The sequence below is a fragment of the Colius striatus genome, chromosome 2 (genome assembly GCF_028858725.1).
Source record: "Colius striatus isolate bColStr4 chromosome 2, bColStr4.1.hap1, whole genome shotgun sequence".
NCBI lineage: Eukaryota > Metazoa > Chordata > Aves > Coliiformes > Coliidae > Colius > Colius striatus.
The window spans coordinates 41570014-41591819 of NC_084760.1; the positions used below are offsets into that span (position 1 = coordinate 41570014).

Consider the following 21806-nt stretch of genomic DNA (forward strand, 5'->3'; position numbering starts at 1 on the left):
CAAAAAGTTCCAATTAAATATAAGAAAAAACTATTTCACTGTTCAGGTGAGGGAGCCCTGGCACAGGCTGCCCAGAGGGATTGTGGAGTCTCCTTCCTTGGAGGTCTTCAAGAGCTGCCTGGATGTGTTCCTATGTGACCTGATCTAGGTGACCCTGCTTCTGCAGGGGGGTTGGATAGATGATCTCTGAAGGTCCCTTCCAACCCCTACCATTCTATGATTCTATGATTCTAATTGGTTTTCCCAAGTGTCATGAGCTTTAGTAATTTAAGCTCATGATTTTAAATCAGTCTTAACCTAATATCTGGTTTTGAGTGCTAGAAGTTGGCAAAATACTTTACACTGCATGTGTTTCAGAATCTTGTGAAGATTTGTGGCTGAGTTACAGACTGAGTTTTGTGTATCTCTCCATTCTTTGGAGAAAAGGAACTATATGGACAAGGTGGCCAACTAGATTACTGAAGTGGCATTAACCCAACTTTGGCAACTTGAGTCTAAGTCTTATGACATGGAGGTAATATAACCTAAATGTGATTGCAAGTAATTGATATATCAAATGTAATAACGGTTAATACTTATTCAGTGCATTCTTTTCATAGATTCTAGGGCAACTCACAAGAATTTTTGCAGTTTTGAGCGTAGTTTAGAGATGAGAGGATGAAGTCACAAAATGTAAAGTAAGTGGATCAAGGTCCTAAATTAAACCAGTGTCAGAACTGGAAGGACTTCACTTTCAATGCCTTTTTTCTCTTGGATATACTACTTTATATATATTTTCAAAAATTTGTATTTTTTCTAAGTAATTATCATTTGTTGTAAGCAACCACTGAAACTTTGCAGATGATTGCTGAGGCAGTTTTGTCTTGCATTTCCTTGAAGCTTGGCTATTCTGTGTAAAAAATGAGTAAATGGGAGAAGTCTGCATTTCTACCACTTTACACAAAAATATCTTCTTGTGAAAGAATACATGCAGCTTTCTAGTACAGCTTCAGCTGTTTTTCACTAGACTTAAACAGGCAATATCTGAAAAAACAAGTGAATACAGCTCCTAAGTTATAGTTACCATCCGTCAAATTGACAAAGGGGTTAAAAGTGAGACAGCCCTATCTTTTGCTTCAGTCAAGTGTAGTTGTTGATTTAAAGCTCTCAGTAAATGATTGTTGGAGAGCTGCCATGTGTAGCAGAGCATTCAGAAAGCATACCACAGACTGTGCTTCCTTCTGAAGTGCATTTATCTGTCAACATTTCAGGTACCAGAACACAGGCAAAACTCACTAGGCAGCAATCATGGAAGATCAGGTCTTTACCAATGTTTATCAAAATGCTAACACCACCAGTATCTATGGGATTCCACGCTCTCAGGATGACAAAGGGTATAATCTTTATGATCATCTCCAGGAAGATCCAGCGTCTCCTTCTTCTATTGCTACTATGCCAGAGAGCATGGACTGTGGTCAGGATTACTCAGAGGATAGCTGTAGTAATTCTGTGATCTCTCAGCATGGAGCTGATCTAGAGGATAGTTCTTCTTCATCTCATCATGGTGCTGAAGATCACCACCAGGAGATGGATCTGATGAGCCCAACTCTGAAAGAGAAGCACTTAGAGGGCATGATTGAGAACATGTATTTTCCTCCAGGTTTCCAACTGCGTCGGAGCCAGAGCACACATTCCAACTCTTCAGCTTCTTTCAAGTTCCCCGTTAACAATAACTTTGGAGAAACCGACAACTTTGTGGAAGATAGTGAGATTTTCCTGTTTGTAAAGGTAAGACTTTGGATATCCCTAAGAAGACACTAGTTTTCAACTCCAAATCAGCGAATGTGTCCTCCAACTCAGTAAAATACAGCTGCCCACTGCTTTGTTCCCAACTCTTCTGTGCTGCAGGGAGCCAGCCTGCTTATGTACCTCTTACATCTTAAGGCACAAAGTAATTTGTGTTGTGTGGAGATGCCTGGGATTTCTTCTCTTCAAGTGGAAGCATGAGTATGGTGGAAGTATTCTGATAGTTGCAGCAATTCATTTATTCTGTGAAGTTTCCCTGCTGTTACAGCTAGACTACTGCTACTTGAACTGGTTTATTTAAGCTAGTTCAGCTACCTCTGTGTTTCACTATCTAGTAGCTAATAGCTCAAAAGTGATAGTTATTAATACTGTGAAGAAAACTAACTATATGTTAGATTATAGCAATAAAATCTCCACCAATGCCTATTGCTGAAGGAGTTCTTTCTTCCATTTCTTTGAATACTTTGATTAAAGTATGTTTGTGATTAGGTAGAGTAATGGATTTCCATGACCATTTTAACACATATTTTTCATTAATTACAAGTAGGTATAAATTACTGAGGGAACTTTCACACTTTGTCTAACCTTGCAAAATATTAGTTAAATTTCATAAACACCTGTGCATAGAAACACTATGCTTCCTTACAGAAAAGCTCTTCTGTTCAACAATTCTCAATATTTACTAGGCTGTAACACAGACCTGACAGTTCCTCCTTTTTAACTGCACAAGAGACAAAATTTCAAGTTCTTGGATAGGACCATAGTGTCCTATTCAAGTCCTATCCAAGGACTGTACACTCATAAAATAACAGACGTGAGTCTCTTACTTCAACAGAAGCTTTGTGAAGTTTGACACTTTTCAACATGGATAAGTTTATCAGAATCTGTTTCTCAGTTCCATGGGTGCTTTGAAAGCAAGATAAGAGATTTTGTTTCCACACACAGTGTAGAAGTGTTTTCAGCAATGTCTAGACTTGGCTAATTTAGTTTATTTAAGCAAGAACACACTATAACCATTGCATTGGTGTGAAATGCCGATTATTTTCTATGAGCGGGGGGAGGTCAAATGGCTCAATGCACTTGGTTGTAAATCCTGGATTCTTGAAAAAGAGAGGTAATTAAAAAATTGTTCTACATTTAGTTGTTGGATAAAGGAGAGCACTTCCATAAAGTGCCGACAGGATCTTGAGATTCTTTTGAATGCATTAAGAAAGTTATGATTTAAATATTTTCCCTTCATGACAATGTGTTACTGTGAATGAAAAGTTGATGCTATTACCCCTCCATGTGTCCCTTCTCTATGTAACATCCTTTGTGATTGCTTTTGTAATTTTTGTATGAAGGTAGATCATTTCAATTATCCACAAACTAAAAAAAAAACCCAAACAAACCGGAAATGACTATCAGGTTACTTAGTCTTATACTGCAGATGTCAAACAACAAAACTTATAACTGCAGCCCCTCTTGTAAAAAGATCTGTGTCCTTCAGTAGAGGGAATATCCATCAACTGCTCATGGATTGTTCTGGGTCTGTGGGTACTGTCCAAGGGGATTTTGCTATTGATTTCTGTGTAAGTGGGCTACGAGAGCCATGTGTGAGGGCACTGAGCCTTTTTATCATCTTCAGAGTACATACACTGTCCTATTTCTGTGACTGGATTGTGGTCATTGCTAAAAATATGTTAATTACATGAACAAAGTAAAATCTGTTATGTTAATTCTAGTTCATATCTCCTCTTGTTGCCTGCATACATGTTTTAAAAGCTGCAGCAATTGAGTATATTTTGTTTGGCAGCAAACTCACGGTGTTAGCAAAGTGAACGCTGTATATTGCTTTTAAAATTGTCTCCACTCATTCTTCCATGTTCCTCTTGTTTCAAAGTAATAGCATCCTCTCTGTGCATGAAAAAAGAAAATGCCTGCAGATGCTCCCATTCAAACAGAGGTGATGGGGTTAATTTGAATTTCTGAAATGTGAGAAGAGGAGCATTAAAAAAAGAACTGCTATGGAGAAGGATTGAGGAGTCCCTTTCCTTGCTCTTGTGCAGAGTAACAGAGTATCATCTCATAAAGGGGCTTATCAGCTAGGCTGGAGGGACGCACAAACTTTGGACTTTATTCACTTGCCAAAAGATAAGTGCCTCGTGCCTTTGTGGTGTCCTTGAGCCCCAAGACAGCCCTTCCTGGCTGGAAGATGAGACACGAGGCTTTCAGGCTGTGGTCCTCCTCCAGCAGGAGCTGGAGGCTTGGAGGACAGGACACGAGATACTTCATGCACGTGGCTGAACTGAATTCCTATTACAGCATTTTATTCCTTGAGAAATTGATGACATTTCTTTTTTATTTTATTTTATTTATTTTTTATTTTATTTTGTTTCTTTCTGGTATCAAGGTAATAAACCACTAACTCCATAGAATGCAGATACAGTTTCATTACTTTTAACTGTCTAGATAGCAAAAGTCAGCTTATAAAATGGAAGGTCATAGAGTAATATGTAACAAGAATTGTAAAATATCATTTCTTGCATGTAGGAGCCAAATCTCTCAGTTGTGTCAGTGGCTATTATTCACAGATGATTCCCTTCTTATATGGTTTCTAGTCCACCTGAAGCCAGTATTGCTTTGAAATTGGGTTCACCTTCTGGATTTTCTATTTTCTGCAGACATTCACAGTGGCAGCAGGACCTACTGCTGTGGGGCAATAGTGGTAATGACAATTCTGCCACTATTTATTCCCTTGTTTGTAGCACTAGTAAGTCTCTGTGAGGGTCCGGAAACGTATGAGACAGAGGTTGCTGCTGACTGAAAACCAGACAAGTGGGAAGATTAAATGGTATCCAACTTAGAGTCCAGCTGGCTTAGTTGCAGTGCACTGACTTGAAAAGAACTTTAACTTCATCAGAGTATTGTAAATGTAATTGCATTTGGACCATAGTTTCAGTCAGACTGGATAATCTTTTCTACAGTCTGTTCTGTGACAAGAAAATATTTACATCACATAAACTCCTCTTTCACTGATTATCAGTACTTGGTAACTATTTCATCATCAGTGGACTATTTCAGGACGTGCTGTAACATACAGAAATTGACTTTCATCAAGGAATTCCCTGTACCTTTAATAGCAGAAAATAACATGTACCAACATGGTGGTGTTTGTGTGAATCCAGCATGTCCAGGCTTGTCACAAGCCACCTTAATGCCCTTTCAATATCATTGTAATGTCTTCAAACAAAAGCCTTTGAAATTGGAGTAGAAACATGACCGACATGCTGGCTGTTACTGAGTGCATGCGACAGCTTGACCTAATAGTAGCTGCTGCTCAGAAGTCTGCTGCTCTTCACACATTGGAAACTCACTGTTTATCAGTGTGTTTCTTCTGAAGGCTGAGTTTCTTTGAAAATGTTAACTTATTGTTTTCTTGAAGCTTGAGTTGGTATTAGAATAGTGCCTCTATTTTCTTTTCAGAAGAAAATTACTGTCCTTCTGCTTTATTGACAACCTGAGACTGACTAGAGGTTATATTCTCTCTGTTCACATTTTTGTTCACATTTTCCACGAGTGTGTTGTGGAACACACTTTCCAAAAGAAGGAAGGAAAATATTTACCCTGAGCCATAAACACCTGGCATTGTGCAAGCAGTACAAATTTAATACAGTGGTTTTGCATCTTGAACATGCATGTTGGATCACTGCACTGGGGTAACAGAGTTAGGGATGCTGGAAGGCACCTCTGGAGACCATCTGGTGCAACTCCTTAGAGCAGGATCACCTAGAGCAGGTTGCTCAGGGCTCTGTCTGGTCAGATTTTGGATATTTCCAAAGGTGAAGAATCCAAAACTTCTCTCTGTGACCAGTTCTAGTGTCCTACTCTCATGCTAAAAATGTAATTTCCTATGTTTATATGAAATTTTTAGTGTCTCAAGTTGGCCTCTACCTTCTGTCCTTTCACTGGATACCAGTGCTTTTAAAGAAAGGGACTGCTTATTTTAACTTCCCTGTATATCAGAACTTGAACTTTTAGTTGTTTCCATTGGGATTATTGCATCCTTTTGTAAAATACTTTAAAGTTGGTAGCTGGGAAAGAAAGGACATTTCCGTTTTGCCCTCAAGATGCTTCTTGCTCCTGTGTTTCTAAGTCAGGAAGGTCTGAGGGCTCTAACTAGGTGGCAATGCCCTTGTGCTAAATCTCTACTGACTTATGAAGTTGAGCTGAACTCTGAGGAATGTCAGACAATGTTCCTAACAGGTATAGTGAGATTAATCACTTGCATTTCTGCAAAAACCATGCATCTTTCCACTGAGTTCACTTTTGTGTTGTTTTATGGAGCATATTGGGATCTGTTCAGAAAGTTTTGTTTAAAAATGTGTATTAATGGTTTACAACATGGAGTTACATGACATAGCTAATTTTTAGTGTGTATTATTAGATAAGAGAAGAACTAAATCATAACACAAACATGTTGACACCGAGTCTTAAGTTAGTGGTTATGCCAGTTCTTTGATGAGCAGAAATAAGCATTTTGTGGAAGCAGATGAAAAATAGAAGAGTACCCAGCATAGACAAACATTTGCAGCTTTTGGTAGGAAGTTTTGCAGGGACTTTCAAATAAAGAGATGAGTATTGATATTAATAAGAATATCAGTTTTTCAGATTTTCATCCACTTATTTCCTACTACACTCATAGTCTACAGAGTAAAAAAACTGTCAATAATTGGGTGTCCAAACACCTTTTCATCAAAGCAAGCCAGGTAGTCTTTTCATTGACTCCAGTGCAGCACATAAGGCTGGTGTTACTCTGCGCCAAGGTTTGCAGGTAGTAAAATGAATCCTAGCTGAAGCTAGATGGCAGGTGTAACTCTCTATATGTACATAAGATTACAGCAGTTTGGCTTTTTATGACATTTTTGAATTTAAAAATATTCTTTCTAATTTATCTAATGGAAGTAAGCAAATATTATTTTGGTCTTATGAAAAAGCTTAGAAAAAGGTTGAGTGATTAATCTTTTAAATGGCATTAACTGAGCAACTTGAACAAGGAAAAGATCCAAGAACTATTTTTAGTGTTCTTCAGTCATAGCAGATTGACAGACCCAAGATGCAACAGGTTGAAGTTAATATGTGCATGGCAAGAAATGACTAATGGGGAGCCAATGTCCTAACATGATACCTTTTTTTCTAGTTTTAATGCAATTAATGGATGTTTTTTTCTGCAAATAGTCTTACCTAAAATAGTTTACAGCTAAGTATAGAAATATGATTTTGGAATATCAAGTGATAAGATGTATCCTCCTGCTTTCATTCTTATCTAGACTTGGAAACATTCAGTGATGCCAATTCAGCACTTACACCAATTAGTCTCTGTAAATGCTAAGTTATTTTCCTGAGACAAATGTTTTCCTTTACTAAAAACCTGCTGCTCTGAATTATGCCATTTTTAATAGATAGGTCCTTTATGAATTGGAAGATAGGTACCAAATTTCCTTCAGTCTTTGCTTTCCTAGACTGAACAACCTCATTTCCTTCAGCCTGCCTTCAAGCTTGAGTCATCATTTTTAAACTTTGAGTAATTGAGCATGTCATGGGTTGGGAGTTTTTTTAGTGGTTTTTTTTAAGGTTTTTTTTGACCTTTTCCAGTCTCCAGTTAATTGATGTATTTCCTAAGCTCCAGTTTTCAGGTACAGGTAGTGTATTTAGCAGCACCAACAAAAATTACCATATTAAGTGCCTCTTTAATTCATCCTCTGTCCAACTCTCTAGTCAGGGTGCTTTATCTATCTTATTTTAGCATATTTATGTTTCCTTTGACATTTTGTTTAGGATGATGAAGTTCGTCTCCCAGGCCTTGTATCTTTTCAATAAATGCTTCTGTGATAGTCTCAACCATTTATTATTTACCTATTTGCAAGTAGCTGCAATGCAGTTTGCAGTTTGCCATTTGACTTCAAGGGAATTTGGTTTCTCCGAGTGATGTGATCAGACTCTGATCACTTGTCACTGCAAACAATCTGGTTTTGAAGTCAGAGAATTGTTCTGACATAAATCTGATGTGGAGCATACTATCACCAATGCTTTTGTTTTACTAACTCAGAAAACAGAGATACATCTGCAATATCCTCTCACCATACTATGCAGACAAAACATGGCTTTATGGCTACCTCCTATACCTTATCATGGATACTGGTAATCTCTTTTAAGCCTTAACATATAGATGTAGCAGCTGTGTAACCCTTATTTCTGAGGAGGAAACCTGTGCTGTGTGTCTCTTCACAGCTTGATTTATGCTTATCTGAATTACTCTGTGTGCTTGTGCGAAAAGATTAGCGAATGGCAGTTCTGTCTACAGATAACATCCAGTTCCTCAACTATCAGCCACGAACAGAACCTGTGCTTTAGCAGCAAGTTTGCTTAATCTTTTGGATACAAAGGGTAAAAGGTTTTGCTTCTGACCTCTGCTGAGTCTGTGCCCCTCTCCTGTGCCTTTTCTGCCTCTGCTAAGGTCCGTGAATCAATTTAGAGTTGACACTCCTGTGCTACCTTCAGCTTTTGGCTCCAGCAGTGACTGTGGCTGGGTATAACACAGTAGCATAGCAACAGCTTCAAAATACAGACCAGTATTGTCTCGGAAATTGTTACTGCACAGTGATTGCAGCAATACCAGAAACAATGTAAATATGTAGGTCATACTGAGAGAAAATTAAATCAGGATTTATTTACTCGTTTCTTTTACTTATATTTTCCTTTTTGTGACTCCCTCTTTGATGTTCTGAAAATAAGACAGTTATCCCAGCTTGGAAAGTTAGGGGTGGAAAATGTTAGGGTCCGTGGGTTGATTACTTTGCTATCCCTGAATATGTACCTATGTAGCAGTACTGTCAGCGGTTCAATGGTTTCTGTCCAGCATAGATTATTTGTAATTTTTGTTACAGAACTGCCTAAAGAGCAGCTCTACTGAGGCTCATGTTTTACAAACATTCCAAACACAAATTAATAGATAATTAATAGATATTAATAAATATCTTGGAATATGCAAAAGGAAAGCTGCTTTTCTGCTCTGCACTTTACTTTCTTTAGATATTAAGGATTGGATTTGACTCTCCCAATTTAAGGTGTGTTTCTAAGCTGTTAGCTTCATCTCTGCAAGATGTCTAGGATCTGTTTATAATAGAAAGCTATCTGAAATAGTGAAATGGGATGTCGCTTCATGTGGCCAAGTGTAGATATCAACCTCAGGGTGAGGTTAATTGTTTGGTAGACTCCATGTGTCGTAATGAGCAGGGACCTAATTCAGTTTTCCAATCATAAGTATCCAGTGCTGTTTTAGATATCTTAACGTTTCCCTCCTAGCCTCCAGCTGCCTCTGGAGAAGGCCAAGGTCTCACATAGATCCTTTCTCATATATGTTTACAGATTTCCTTAGCTATCTTAGGGTCTCTCAAATGCTGCTGGGTATCTAGGTTCAGGCAACTGAATCAAGCCATAAACTTTCACTTCGCGTGATTGGTGTGGTCACCCGAAGTTAAATAAACTGAGTACAAAGCCTGGATTGCTAGATTAGGCCAGAAGCTAATTCTGATCGTGAATATCTGGGAACAAACTTCAGATTGATTTCTTTTTTTTTTCAGGTTATTTAATTCTCCTTTTCCTTTCATTGTCCACACTCAGCAACAGTTGAAGTGCAACAGTGATCAAACATGGCAATATTGGACAATCTGACTTTCTAACTTAATCCAACAAATTATCTGATACATTTTAGTATCTTCCCAAGACCAAGAACCAATACTTTCTGTAACTTCAGTCAACCTTTATCCTTTCCTTAACAGCAACACCCATATAGGTGATTTCTTTCAGCTATTTTTTTTGGTAGGTTTTATTTTTTCATTTGAGACATCATAGTAGAAGAGAAAGGCCAACTGAATTTACCAGGTTTGAATTCCTAGGTACCAGTTCAAACACAGCTTAAGATTTTAATTGTGGAAAGAAAATCTACTTTGTTTTTCTTTGACTCATAAGACCAAAAGGGATTTTTTTCACTGTTCTGCAACTGTATTTATACATTAAAAATAGTTTTAGTGTCCTTATACACTGTGATTGTGGCCTGAATATTTTTCTATATCATTAACAATTTAAAAGATACTTACAACTACTTAATGGCAAATGTTCTGAACCTGTATGAAACCATCTTCTGTGGGGAAAAAAAAAAAGAGGAAGCAGGTCACCCTAAAATGAGTCATTGATTTGTTATCTGCAGATGTGATTTTTATATTTAGACTTCTAGATGATCCTTTTCATATCAATCAATAATACAATTATGGCTGACTTTTTACTGTTATTATGTTGTAATATGCCAGTGACCTTCATGAATTTAGAACGGTACAGTTCTGAATGGATAAGAAGTGAGTCAGTTAGTGCACAGATCTGGTTTCTGTCCAGGACAGTATTGTTTGAAACCAGGATTTTGATTCGCAGGTTAATGGATTTTCTCAAAGCAGTCCCCAAGTGTTAATGAAGTAAAACTTGAGAACACATGACAGAAAAACAATATTTTCCTGCTTGCACATTTGTGAAAAATGAGGCAAAGAAAGGTAAAAGTCTTTGTGTGCTCACCAACATTTTTTGGGGTTCTTGGTAATCTTAAAACAGTTTAATGGGACTGGAGGTGACTTTTCTGGGACATGAAATATTGGATCCTTTTCTGCCACTGACAGCCTCATCATATAATACATAATTCATAAACTGATCAAGGCCAATCTGAAAACTAGGTGGCCATTATTATTCTTTTTGGTAATCTGTTTCAGAACTTTACTGTTGTGATGGTTTGACATCTAATTACTTTAATTTCCAAATGACATTTATCCATATGCAGCAAATACAGTCTTGTTCTTGTGCCAGTATGGTCCATTCACATCCATTCTTCCATTTAACACTGTTTAAAAATCAGTTTAGGCTTAGACATCCTCAGGAGTTTCTGGGCTAAACCATCTAACCCTTTTTGTCTCCATTTCTGCTAGTGATCAGAGTAATCCATTTCTGCACATATCTTCTTTCCACAAAGGTGCCTTTTTTTCCACAGCTGCATCCTGTCTCAGGTTGCATCTACTTCTATAACTAGACTAAACAAGCAGCAAAAAAGATCTATTTAATATCCTTGTGGTTTAAGATGCCTATGATTGTTTAAGTAAACACATCATTCTAGTTGAGACAAAATGTCCTGTTCTAAACACATATTAGAGCCACTCAGAAAAAGCTTCATTAATTTATGGGTTCCTTTCACAGTTTTTCACTCACCCTGACACTTCTTTTCAGCAATAGTAATATTTTTCCAACAACACTCTAGCATTCCCTAGTCTGCCTGCAGAGCACCAGTGTGGCATAATTGCCACTGTCCCATTGCTATTAAGAGTCCTCACAGCTACTGGTTGTGAATCTCAAGTTCATCGGCTTCAAAAGCCTTCTCTCGGGTTCCTTATTTGACATTTAGATGGGGTTGTTCACTTGTCTGTGTTACTGCCATTTAGGAGATCTTAGCACCTGAAGCTTGAGACTGTAGGCCTGTAGCTTGAGGTCAGGTTGAGAAGCAAATGGAAGAAGTGGGAACTTTGGCATCTGAGTATGTATGTATTTAGTCACTCTTCTGACCTCTTCTCACATGTATTTGCACCATTTTCTGATGTATTTTAAAATGCATTTCATAAAATATCTGTCCAGCAAAAAAAATTCTATACTTGCCCCACATTTATACTTGCTCTATAAATATGTGCATCCTTATCTGTAGGACTGATGCTTTGGTGGCTCCTCATTGCAAGAGTCTCTGATAGCCAGAAATGGCATGTGACTGACCAGTGAGGTGTGTAAATAACATCAACAAGTCCTCATTAAGTAGGAATACCAAGAGAAATCATTTAAACTTATAAAGTTCTTTTTTTTTTTTCTTCTTAGTATCATTAGAAACTTTTCCTAATTTTAATGTTTATTAGCTAGGATAAGTCCTGGAGAACATAATTTAGGAGTCCTGATACATTTGTTGACATAAGTGTCCTTTCTTTTTTAGCTTTTTTTTTGTTTGTTTTTAACACACTGAGATTCAGGCATGCAAGGTAACCTTTCTTGTACATATCATGGGCTTTTTCACAGGCCATCGAGAAAGCCATTAAGAATGAAAACACTTATATCCTAGTTATTTGAAAAAGGTTGCCCAGGAGCTTGGTGCTTCAGCAGGCTGAATACTCAGAAGCTACTCCATAAAATGTATAAACCACATGCTTAATGTTTTAGTATCTAAGAATTTTTATTTTAGTCACTTTTAATTAATAAAATTATCTTTCTACTTAAATACTTCAGTGTTTTTGGAACAGAAGGAACAGAAAGCAGCTGATGAACATTTTTTTTACAGCTGATGGACATTTAGAGAAGCTGCATGGTGTTGAGTAAGAGGAAGTTCAATGGACTAGACAGAGATAACTAATTAAAAATATTATCATATAGAGGGATCATGAATAAATATAGAAGGTATGAAACCATATGAAATGAATTGCTATATATTTAATGTTTCAGTCTCTGTGTTTGTCATTTTTGAGACCAAAGAAAATAAATCCTTTCAGACCAAGTTAACATTCTAAAAACCAGAAGGGGAAGTATTTTTAACCAAGTGATTCAATGTGGATCAGAGTTAATATGCTGTGTGCCCAGTAGGTCTTGGTGAGATTTCAAAGATCTTTCAAAATAGTAGCATGCTCAGGTTGAAAATGTAAGCTATGCTGAAATTAGTAAGAGGTTTGCACTGATTCAGTGCAGATAGGATATTACTCAAGATACTCTGATGCACACTCTATATATGCAGTTTGAAGATTATTTGGTTCTGGGCATATGTCTATATAAAATTTACAAAATATGCTTTAATGATTGTCTGTCACACAGAAAATTTCTTGAACATTAGTCTGATCTGCTTACTTTTGTTTTATATTTCCACATTGGGGTAAGTGTTGAATATAGAGAAGGTAAATAACTCTTTGACTAGAAATGGCCATTCACAAACCTCAGAGAGAATGTATTTGAATTAAACACCCCAGGACCCAGCAATGACTGTCATAAGGAATGTGACAAGCAACTGCTGGCAGGTGGGCAGGATAACCCAGGGCATATGATATGGCCCTAGAGGTCTATGTCTGAGCAGTCTAACCCCATCAGCAATTTCTCAAAGCCTAAAGTTACTTCAGGGTCTATTTCTGTGGAAAGATACTAAATAAATGTGCTAGGAAAAGATTGGATATAAAATATTTGCTAGACACCATGTGACCTATTTAAGAGGTTGTTTTGTTTGGTTTTTTTCCCATTGGTGAACTCATGGATTTGTAAATAACCAGCAATAAGTAGTTTCTAGCTACATAGTGCATAGTTACAAGGTGGCATAAGCAAGAACACCTTTGTGAAAAACACACAGATTGTTTTACATATGAGTCTCACACTCCAGGGCTTTATAGCTTATTTTCACCAAAGCAGGAAGAGTGTTTATCCGTTGAATCGGCAGTTTCATCTAACTATTCACTCACTTCATTGCGACAGCGCTTTGTAATCTACTAACAAGCCCCTAAAACCGCAGCAGAAGTTTGGAGCAGCAAATTCGCAGTGATTTGGCTCCTCCCTGTGAGACTGCAGAGAATGAAGTTTGGATAGGAGCAGAGTTTCTTGCAGGCATCGGGCACTGATTGGTTCCGTGCGTTGTGGCTGATAACAGCTAAAAATAGCACAGGTATAAAAACCCGAGGAGCAGCAGAGCTGCCCTGGCAGTCCCTCCTGATTGCCAGGGAGGGAGGAGACCATGTGCTCCAGGTCCCTGCAAATATGTGACCAAAGAACATTCTACTGCTTAATTCCATTTAACAATTAACTTGTCAAATAAAGACACACACTGGACTGTGTGACTCATGGGGTAGAAACCAAGTTCTACTTTAAAACAACAAAGATGCAAACCAAAGGCTAGATTTCCCAAGCAGGTTTTTGGAGCAGAGTGTGACAGGTGGGCCAATTGGAATGTCTTTGGAAGCATGCCTGCAGAATATCTGTACTTTGTATACCAGAATGTTGTACTTGTATATGTACTCACTCAGTCCCTCTTACAGGGAGCATGCTCTGCAACGATGGAATTTTGAACACTTGGAAAAACAAATGTGTTTTTATTTGACAATGATTTGACTAAGCTGGCATTGAGGAGTTCAGGAATCTATTCTTGGCCTTATTGTTGGATATGAGGAAATTGAGTCCCTGCCTTGCATTTCTATTCCCTTGCAAGCTCTGCCTTCTGTAGACTTTGGGGAATCAGTGACTCCAGTAGCTGATTGTGTTGCAGGATAAACCTTTGGGTGTCTGAAGTGCTTTGGATGAATAAAGAAGCCAGACACCTGTGTTGAAGAGCTCCCCTTTCAATGTCTGTCAAAAGTTACACTGAACTGTAGACATGGGAATCAGGGAAAACATTAGGAAGTCTTAAAAGTAGGTAGCAGCATCAACCCTATCATTAAATAACGACTCAATTATTAATTCCTCTCTGATTACTCCTCTTTGATTTTATGAAGTTTTTTACTATGAAATTTGTAGGAGTGGATTCCTTTTCATTTTAGTTGTAGTATTTTTTTATGTTTTATAAGAGTAACTGCAGGTTTATAATATCCTGCAAGACTGACACATGATCTGGCTAGCTTGCCTTCAGTTTTCATACACTTAATTTTCAGAAAAGGTCACTTATAACTTCTTGACTACTTTCCCTTTCATAAGAACATCCAGTTAGATTTAAATTTATTTACAATTTGAGAAATCTCTCATGGTAAACAAGATAATTGCAGAGGGTGTTGGTTTGTCAGTTACGTAGACTAAAGTTGTCTTTTTCTGGTCAGGAGACCCAGCATGAGCAATGGTGGTAGAAACTCCCACACAGTGGCTTCCACCTAGTTGAGATACAGAGCTGAGAGACGTCAATCCTCACAACACAAACTTCACCCTTTGGAACTCTTCACCTTTCCTCTCTGAAAGTCAATTTTCTGTGTTAACATGTAGTGAAAACATAACCTGAGAGTTTCTTATTGGTGCTGTCCTCTGCAGGGGGATTATACTTTCTCTTAACATCACCAGATAGCCTTATATATATTTTTGAATTAGACTGGCATCAGCTGTCACTTGCTGCTTGGGTAGGAATGGGTAGAAACTGCTAATAATGAGTAAAGGGTTCCATATCTCATTAGCACTTTGCTAAGTGATGTAGGTCTCCCAGGACAACCTCATCCATTTTCTACAGAATTGTATCATAGTTGTCACCAAGTTCAGAGCAGTGAGACTGCACAGACAGCTCTGGGCTTTGACATTTCAGTGATCTCTATAAAGTCACGTACAGGTATAGAAGTTGATAATGACCAAGAACTCATACCTTTCTTATAAAAGTGTATGCCTGCTACATGCTTTGTGAAGATGTTGCGATTGCAGAGAAAGGTGAAAAATTTTTGGAGAATCTTCCATTTAAGAGGAAAAAAATGTTAACATTTTTCTAGACCATCCAGTATTCCCAGCTCTGACAGTCTTAAACAAGACCCCATGGCTATTCAATCTGCACTTGTAGATGAACTGCACGTGAAGATTTACCTCACATCCTTAAGTTATGCTCTTTTTTGAGAGTTATGACCATCATCTTTCACTTAAGGAAGTGAGATGTGGCTCTCTGAAGTCCTAATCACCAGCACATCATGCTCACTAGCAGAAATCTACTAACAGGGAAGTGGAGATGCAGCAGAGGGGATCACATCTGTGCTTAACTAACCACATTGCTCCTATTCATCCTGGTTGTCTGCATTAACTCTGCAGTGAAAAGAGTCCTCAGGCATAAAAAAAGCTAAAATGAGATGTTACCAAATCGATGCAGGTGCTTTGACATTGAACTTTTACATTGGAGAAAGAAGCTAAAAAGCCCCAACTCAGCCTTAAGTAACAGTTGGAGGTGATGCACTAAGGAAAATGAGCTTATTCACTGGCATACTTTGTGGAAACTGTCATGAAGTATCAAAAGGCGAGATGAAAAATGAATGAGGGTAATTTTCTAAGGAGAATGGAAGAGTTCTACAGGTCACTGTAAGGCTGAAGGTTAGCTGCATTAACCCAGGCCTACAGTACTGCCATCGATGAGGTGGACCATAATGTATGCAGATATTAAACTTTGCTGCCACAGAGAGAGAGATTTAAGGATGTTGATCCTTGTTATTTCATACTAAACACATGTAAGTTTTTCAGGGAGCCAAAAGCCATAGGCCCTTTTCTTAAGCTAAATAGGATGCATACCACAGAGGATTCTGGAATCTGCTGTGCAGATCCATGCAGGTAACCTACTGCGCAGGTACTTTATGGCTTCATCTGGCACAGCTAAATTTTTCTGATGCCAACATTTGAACCCATTGGAATTAGCTTGAGTCATGAGTAATTTCAAACTGAGCTTTTGAAGACTTCATCTTTTAGAAATAATGTGCATCAGAATACAGAAAGTAATTTCTGCTTTCAGCCAAATTATTTGCTTAACAGCAGAGTTAAAATACAAAAGTACAAAATAAAATCAGCAGCAATTGTGCATTCTTTAGGCCTTATTTCCTGGGAGAATTGAAACCTAGGCTGAGATCTGCATGAGATATACATGCCGTTTTGAAATTTTTCTGTAAACAATAATTCATAAATTGAGATTGGAATAGTGTGTTGTGTCTTTTGCTTGGGGGGATTTAATCCTAGTTTGCACATACATCATTCAAATCCTAATTAATTGAGATTTAATTTATGTTAAGGAGAGTACCAAGACATGAACAGAAATAATTTAAATAGGGACTTGCACTGAGAACATTTGTAAATTAACCCAGGGATATGCCTTACTCTGTTGCAAAGCTGTAAATAGAATAATGTCATTTTAGTCCTGTGACAGCAGTGAGTCAATGAGTACATTATGCTTATCTGGTAATGTTTTTCTTCATAATACCTAACACTATTGAGGATTTATTTTGAAAAGCAGGGACTGAGGATATCCATGTTTCTCCTTTCAACAGTTGTGTTCTTCATGTAGCTCACACTTTGTGACAATCTGTAACCCTCTCCATTGTATCCCCTACAATACCACTTTCCAGAGCAGTCTCATTCCTGTTTGGAAGTATCTTTTGTTTTTAATTGAAATGACAGTTTTGGAATGATAGTAAAATAAAGAAATAAAGAAATAAACCACTGCCCTCTAGAAGCCTCTCTACTGAGTGATTAGGAGATGATTCTGTACCTTTTAAGTACCACTTCCTTATGAATGCTTAGCTCTGACTGTCTCAATGAGAGCACTGAGGTAATTATTCAGAATGAAATCCCTCTTCACACTGAACAGTGGTGGGTTTTTTTTTCTTGAAGCTGTTAATCACAGAATTCTATTAATTACAGAAAGGTTGGAAGGGACCTTGAAAGATCATCATGCTTATTAATATTGCAGCAAAGTTTGATACTGCATCCAGGTGAAAATGAAATGATATATAAAACTAATTTCATGCTTTTGGACTAGAACCTACTTTGCAAAGCTCCTGCCTGAGCTGATTCTAATGACTACCTTTTCTGTTAAACAGACAAGGTTCATCCAGAGACCTTTAGAGCTAATTAGTGTATTTTCATATTAAGGTAAAGGAGAGTTGCTGTAGCTCATGGCTATTCATAATGTTTGGAGGATGGATATCGAGTGGGATATCTCAAATTTGCCAGTTACTGGAGTGCAAAGTTTTCCGACCCAAGTTTTGCCATCCTGTCCTGTTTCTCGGAACATTCAGGTTGTATGTCTGTTGGATTACTTGATGCCTTTTGTTCCACACCCCTGAGTGTGTGACAATTTAGAAGAAGGAACAAAATCACAGTTCCTTCCCATTCCAAAAACCCAACACGTTTTGAGGCACTGCACTTCTTTGGAGTTGAGGGAGCTTACCTGCTCACCCAAGCTTTGCTTGAGGCTAATGAGAAGAGATTTGTACATCCTTGCATTTCTTGTACATCTGGAGAAGGAAATATGCAGCATGACCCCAAATATCTGAGACAAATAATTTTTTATTTTTCTGAAGATCAAATAAGAAGTTGATACTGGTGCATTGTAGTTCAAAAGGACATTAAAATCATTCGATTGATTCCTTGGATTTGTTAACTTGTTAAATAAGTAGCATGTCAAAGCTGCTAGCATGCAATAAATCTGGTTGTAAATTACCTGTAATTCAAACCACATTTTCATAACCTGCTCAAACATGCTGGTTTAAGCACCTGGCTACTGCTTAGTTGTGTTCTTTAGGCAAGCAAGCAGTTAAATAGTTACCAGGTAAAATCATAGCCTCATATACCATTTCCTGCAGTTGCACTAAGATTCTAACAATTTCCTTTCGTCCAAAATGGAAGTTTATTCACAATATGAAGAATGTTACTTGAGTCATATAAAACGCGTGATGCCCCTCTGTGGCAGAATAAGCTGGAGGGCACCACCAAGTAAGCGCTGGGGGATGGGAGCACTCTGGGCCCTGATCCTTCTTGGTAATTTACTGATCTGCTGGAGAACTCCATGATAGAATTACATTCTGGATGCTTGGCCTCTGATTCACCCCCTCGGGACAAATCTTTGCTGGAAGTGAAGCTTGGATCAGGCTTCTGAAAGCTGATAGTGCGTCAGAGTGCACCTACAATAGAGGTCTTATGTGGAGATGTGGCGGTTCCTTTTCTGAAGCTGTCCTCTTCTTTTATTAATGGGATGACGTGCTCATATCCATTTATATATCTCATAAACCTTAAACTATAATGACTTGGCTTATGAAGAGTTCATAATTCAGTGTCTAATGTTCTTGTGCGTAACTCAAAGCCTCTGCTGCTTCTGACTTGTGAGAAAATGATAGGCCAAACTAAGCAACTCATTCTTTGCAGTAAAATGAGAGTGTAGGAATTATTTATCAGTATCTTACCCTTAATTTGGCTGAAGAAAGAGCTAATTTCGTAACACAAAACAGAGCTGTGTAGGCAATAATAACCATTATAGTCAAAAAGGTTCCACCCAGATGTAAGTGATAAGTCAGTTTTATATGACAGCAAAGCAGTAAATGCATGAATAGCTTACTGAAGTAGAGTATATATATACATATTCCCTCCCACTCACTGCTTCCTACATTGTTTATCTTAAATCCATCTTTCATAATCTATTTTAAAAACATAGCATTTATATGAACAAGGACTCTTCTGGAGGTTTCACAGGGATATATTTGAAACTCAGAGGTTTTTGAGATTGGCTGGTAGTATTCAGACTGCAGCTTCTGTAGCCTCTCAGCACTCTCTGTCGAGACCTGGGGCAGGGGGATGAGTGCAAGGTGGTGCCTCATGGGTGAAAGCAGATGAAGAAGGAAAAGAAGGGGCACTGCTGTTGAGAAGCATCTTGACTCAGATCCTGCAGTAATTTATATCTGAGTCAGGATGGAAATGGCTTCAAGACATCTTAGTTCACTTCCTCTGCATTGCACGTTTTCCCTTTTGTTTTGCTGAGCCTCAGCCCAATAGGCTTCATCTTGCAGACTAATTAGAATCCACCAATAAATGCAGACAGTAATAGGAAAGGAAGGATTTAAATGTTTTGACATGTTGAGTCTCTACTGAAATTTCTTCATCTAGAGATTAACTTTCAGAAGTGCAAGGGATGCACAGCTTCTGAAGTGATGACCCATGCACAGAAATTAGGCACTAAACCCACAGATTTCTTTTACTTAATAACTACAGTGAGATTTGTCTGACCATTATAATGTCTTTGAGTTTGTTACCCTGGGGTCCTTTTATTACCAGTGGAAAAAAGTAGGCACTTCTAGGACATATTTTTTTCATTCTAAAATAGACATCTAAACAGGCCACTTGCATCACATCTTACGACTGCCAGTATCTTGAATGCTGACTTTATTTAAACATTTTCCTTTAGCATTTGCAGTATTATCTCCTTACTGTTTTCATAGCTGGCAATATTTTCTCTTCCAGAGCTGATATATATGCTTTGAGTGGAAAAGTGGCTGATGGCCAGGCCTAGAGAGTGGTGATGAATGTGGTTAAACCCAGTTGGAGGCCAATGTTGTTCCAATCCAGTGGTGTTCCCCAGGGCTCAATGTTCGAGCCTGTTCCATTTAACATCTTTATCAATGATCTGGATGAGAGGATCGAGTGCACCATCAGACAGTTTGCTGATGACATGAAGCTGTGCAGGTGCATAGATTTGCTTGAAGGCAGGAAGGCTCTTCAGAGGGCCATGGACAGGCTGGAGTGATGGGCTGAGGCCGTTTGTATGAGGTTTAACAAGGTCAAGTGCCAAGACCTGTACTTGGGCCACAACAACCCCAGGCAATGCTACAGGCTTGGGGATGTGTGGCTGGAAAGCTGCCTGACAGAAAAGGACCTGGAGATGTTAATTGACAACATTTGAACATGACCCAGCAGTGTGCCCAGCTAGCCAATGGCATCCTGGCTTGTATCAGAAATAGTATGACCAGCAGGCCCAGGGCAGTGATTATCCCCCTGTGCTGGGCCCTGATGAGGCCGCAGCTCGAGCACTGTGCTCAGTGTTGGGCTCCTTACTGCAAGAGGGACACTGAGGTGCTGGAATGTGTCCAGAGATGGGCAACAGAGATAGTGAAGGATCTGGAGAACAAGTTTGATGAAGAGCGGCTAAGGATGTTTAGCCTAGAGAAGAGGGGACTGAGGAGAGACATGATCACTCACTACAACTCCCTGAAAAGAGGTTGTGGTGAGGTGAGGGTCATTCTCCTCTCCCAAGTAAGAAGTGATAGGACAAGATGAAATGGGCTCAAGTTGCGCCGAGGGAAGCTCAGGCTGGATATGAGGAGAAATGTCGTTAACTGAAAGCATTGTTAAACACTGACACAGGCTGCCCAGGGAAATGATGGAATCCCTATCCCTGGAGCTATTGCAAAGCCTTGTAGCTGAGGTACTGAGGGACATGGGTTAGTGTGGGCCTGGCAGTGTGAGGGGAATGGTTGGACTTAATAATCTTAAAAGCCTTTTCTAACCAAAATGATTCTATGATTCTATTATTCCTGTGATACACAGTGCTCAAAGCACTTGCCTATATCAAAACATTGTTTGCAATGAGGCTGGAGCTCCAGGTAACCTCAGTCAAGATGACCCACTTCCCCTTGTTTCCAGGAGACCTCATTAAGGGGAAATTAATGTACTGCATGTGGTGTTCAAGCAAAACAATTTGTCAGCAAACCAAAAGCTTATAATCATGTAGTCAATAATACATTATTTAGGGATGAATCTTAGAGATATGGTGACTACAGTTATGTTTTTGGCAGACTTTTATAACTGTAATATATAATTGCAACACAATGATTCTTTTTGCCACATCTAAGTACACTGAGCCCATGTCCTTGGAAGTTTGCCGCTAGGCTTAAGAATAATTACACTATAAATGTTTGGTGATTAATGTGCCTCATCCAAGAATTACATGTAAAAAGTTGAAATCAAACGAGTAATAACACTTAATTCTCTTATAGTTAGCCTTCCAGTTATTTGAATGAGTGCTAATTAGATCTAAAAACCATAAGCACACTTTTACACTAATTATAATGTTGATTATGTTGTAATTACAGTTGCAAAAGCATAATGAGATTTACTTGTTAACCATTTCAGTGCATATGAAACTACTGTTGTGTGAAATTCTCATAGAGCTTACCCAAAGAGCCACAGAGACATTGTCTGCTATTGCTCTGGACCTGTGTCAAATGCCTAGAGGTCACGGGAGGGAATTAAAGATCATCACAAAAGCACACAGCTAAGAGCACTTTCAGGAAAGGCGACTGTTTGATCATGTCAAAACCATAGCCAAAAGGCCTCTGTGTCAGAAGGAGAACGTAAAACTGCTCGTGTCTGGCAGCGCGAGCTGCCAACAGCCCAAGACTTGGAACTGTGGCAGTCCTGAAATAGGAACAGAGGGCAGAGGAGCAGGCAAGCACAAA

General features: G+C 38.5%; 1 protein-coding gene across 1 annotated transcript in view; it reads left to right on the forward strand.

Annotated features, from left to right (window-relative positions):
* Positions 1-1287: 1287 nt before the first annotated feature.
* The window catches only part of CLIC5 (chloride intracellular channel 5), an 80092-nt gene continuing 59573 nt past the window's right edge, over positions 1288-21806 (forward strand). The window contains exon 1 of the mRNA XM_061990175.1: positions 1288-1767. Within this exon, the coding sequence (XP_061846159.1) occupies positions 1288-1767 (480 nt within the window). The remainder of the gene's footprint in view (positions 1768-21806) is intronic.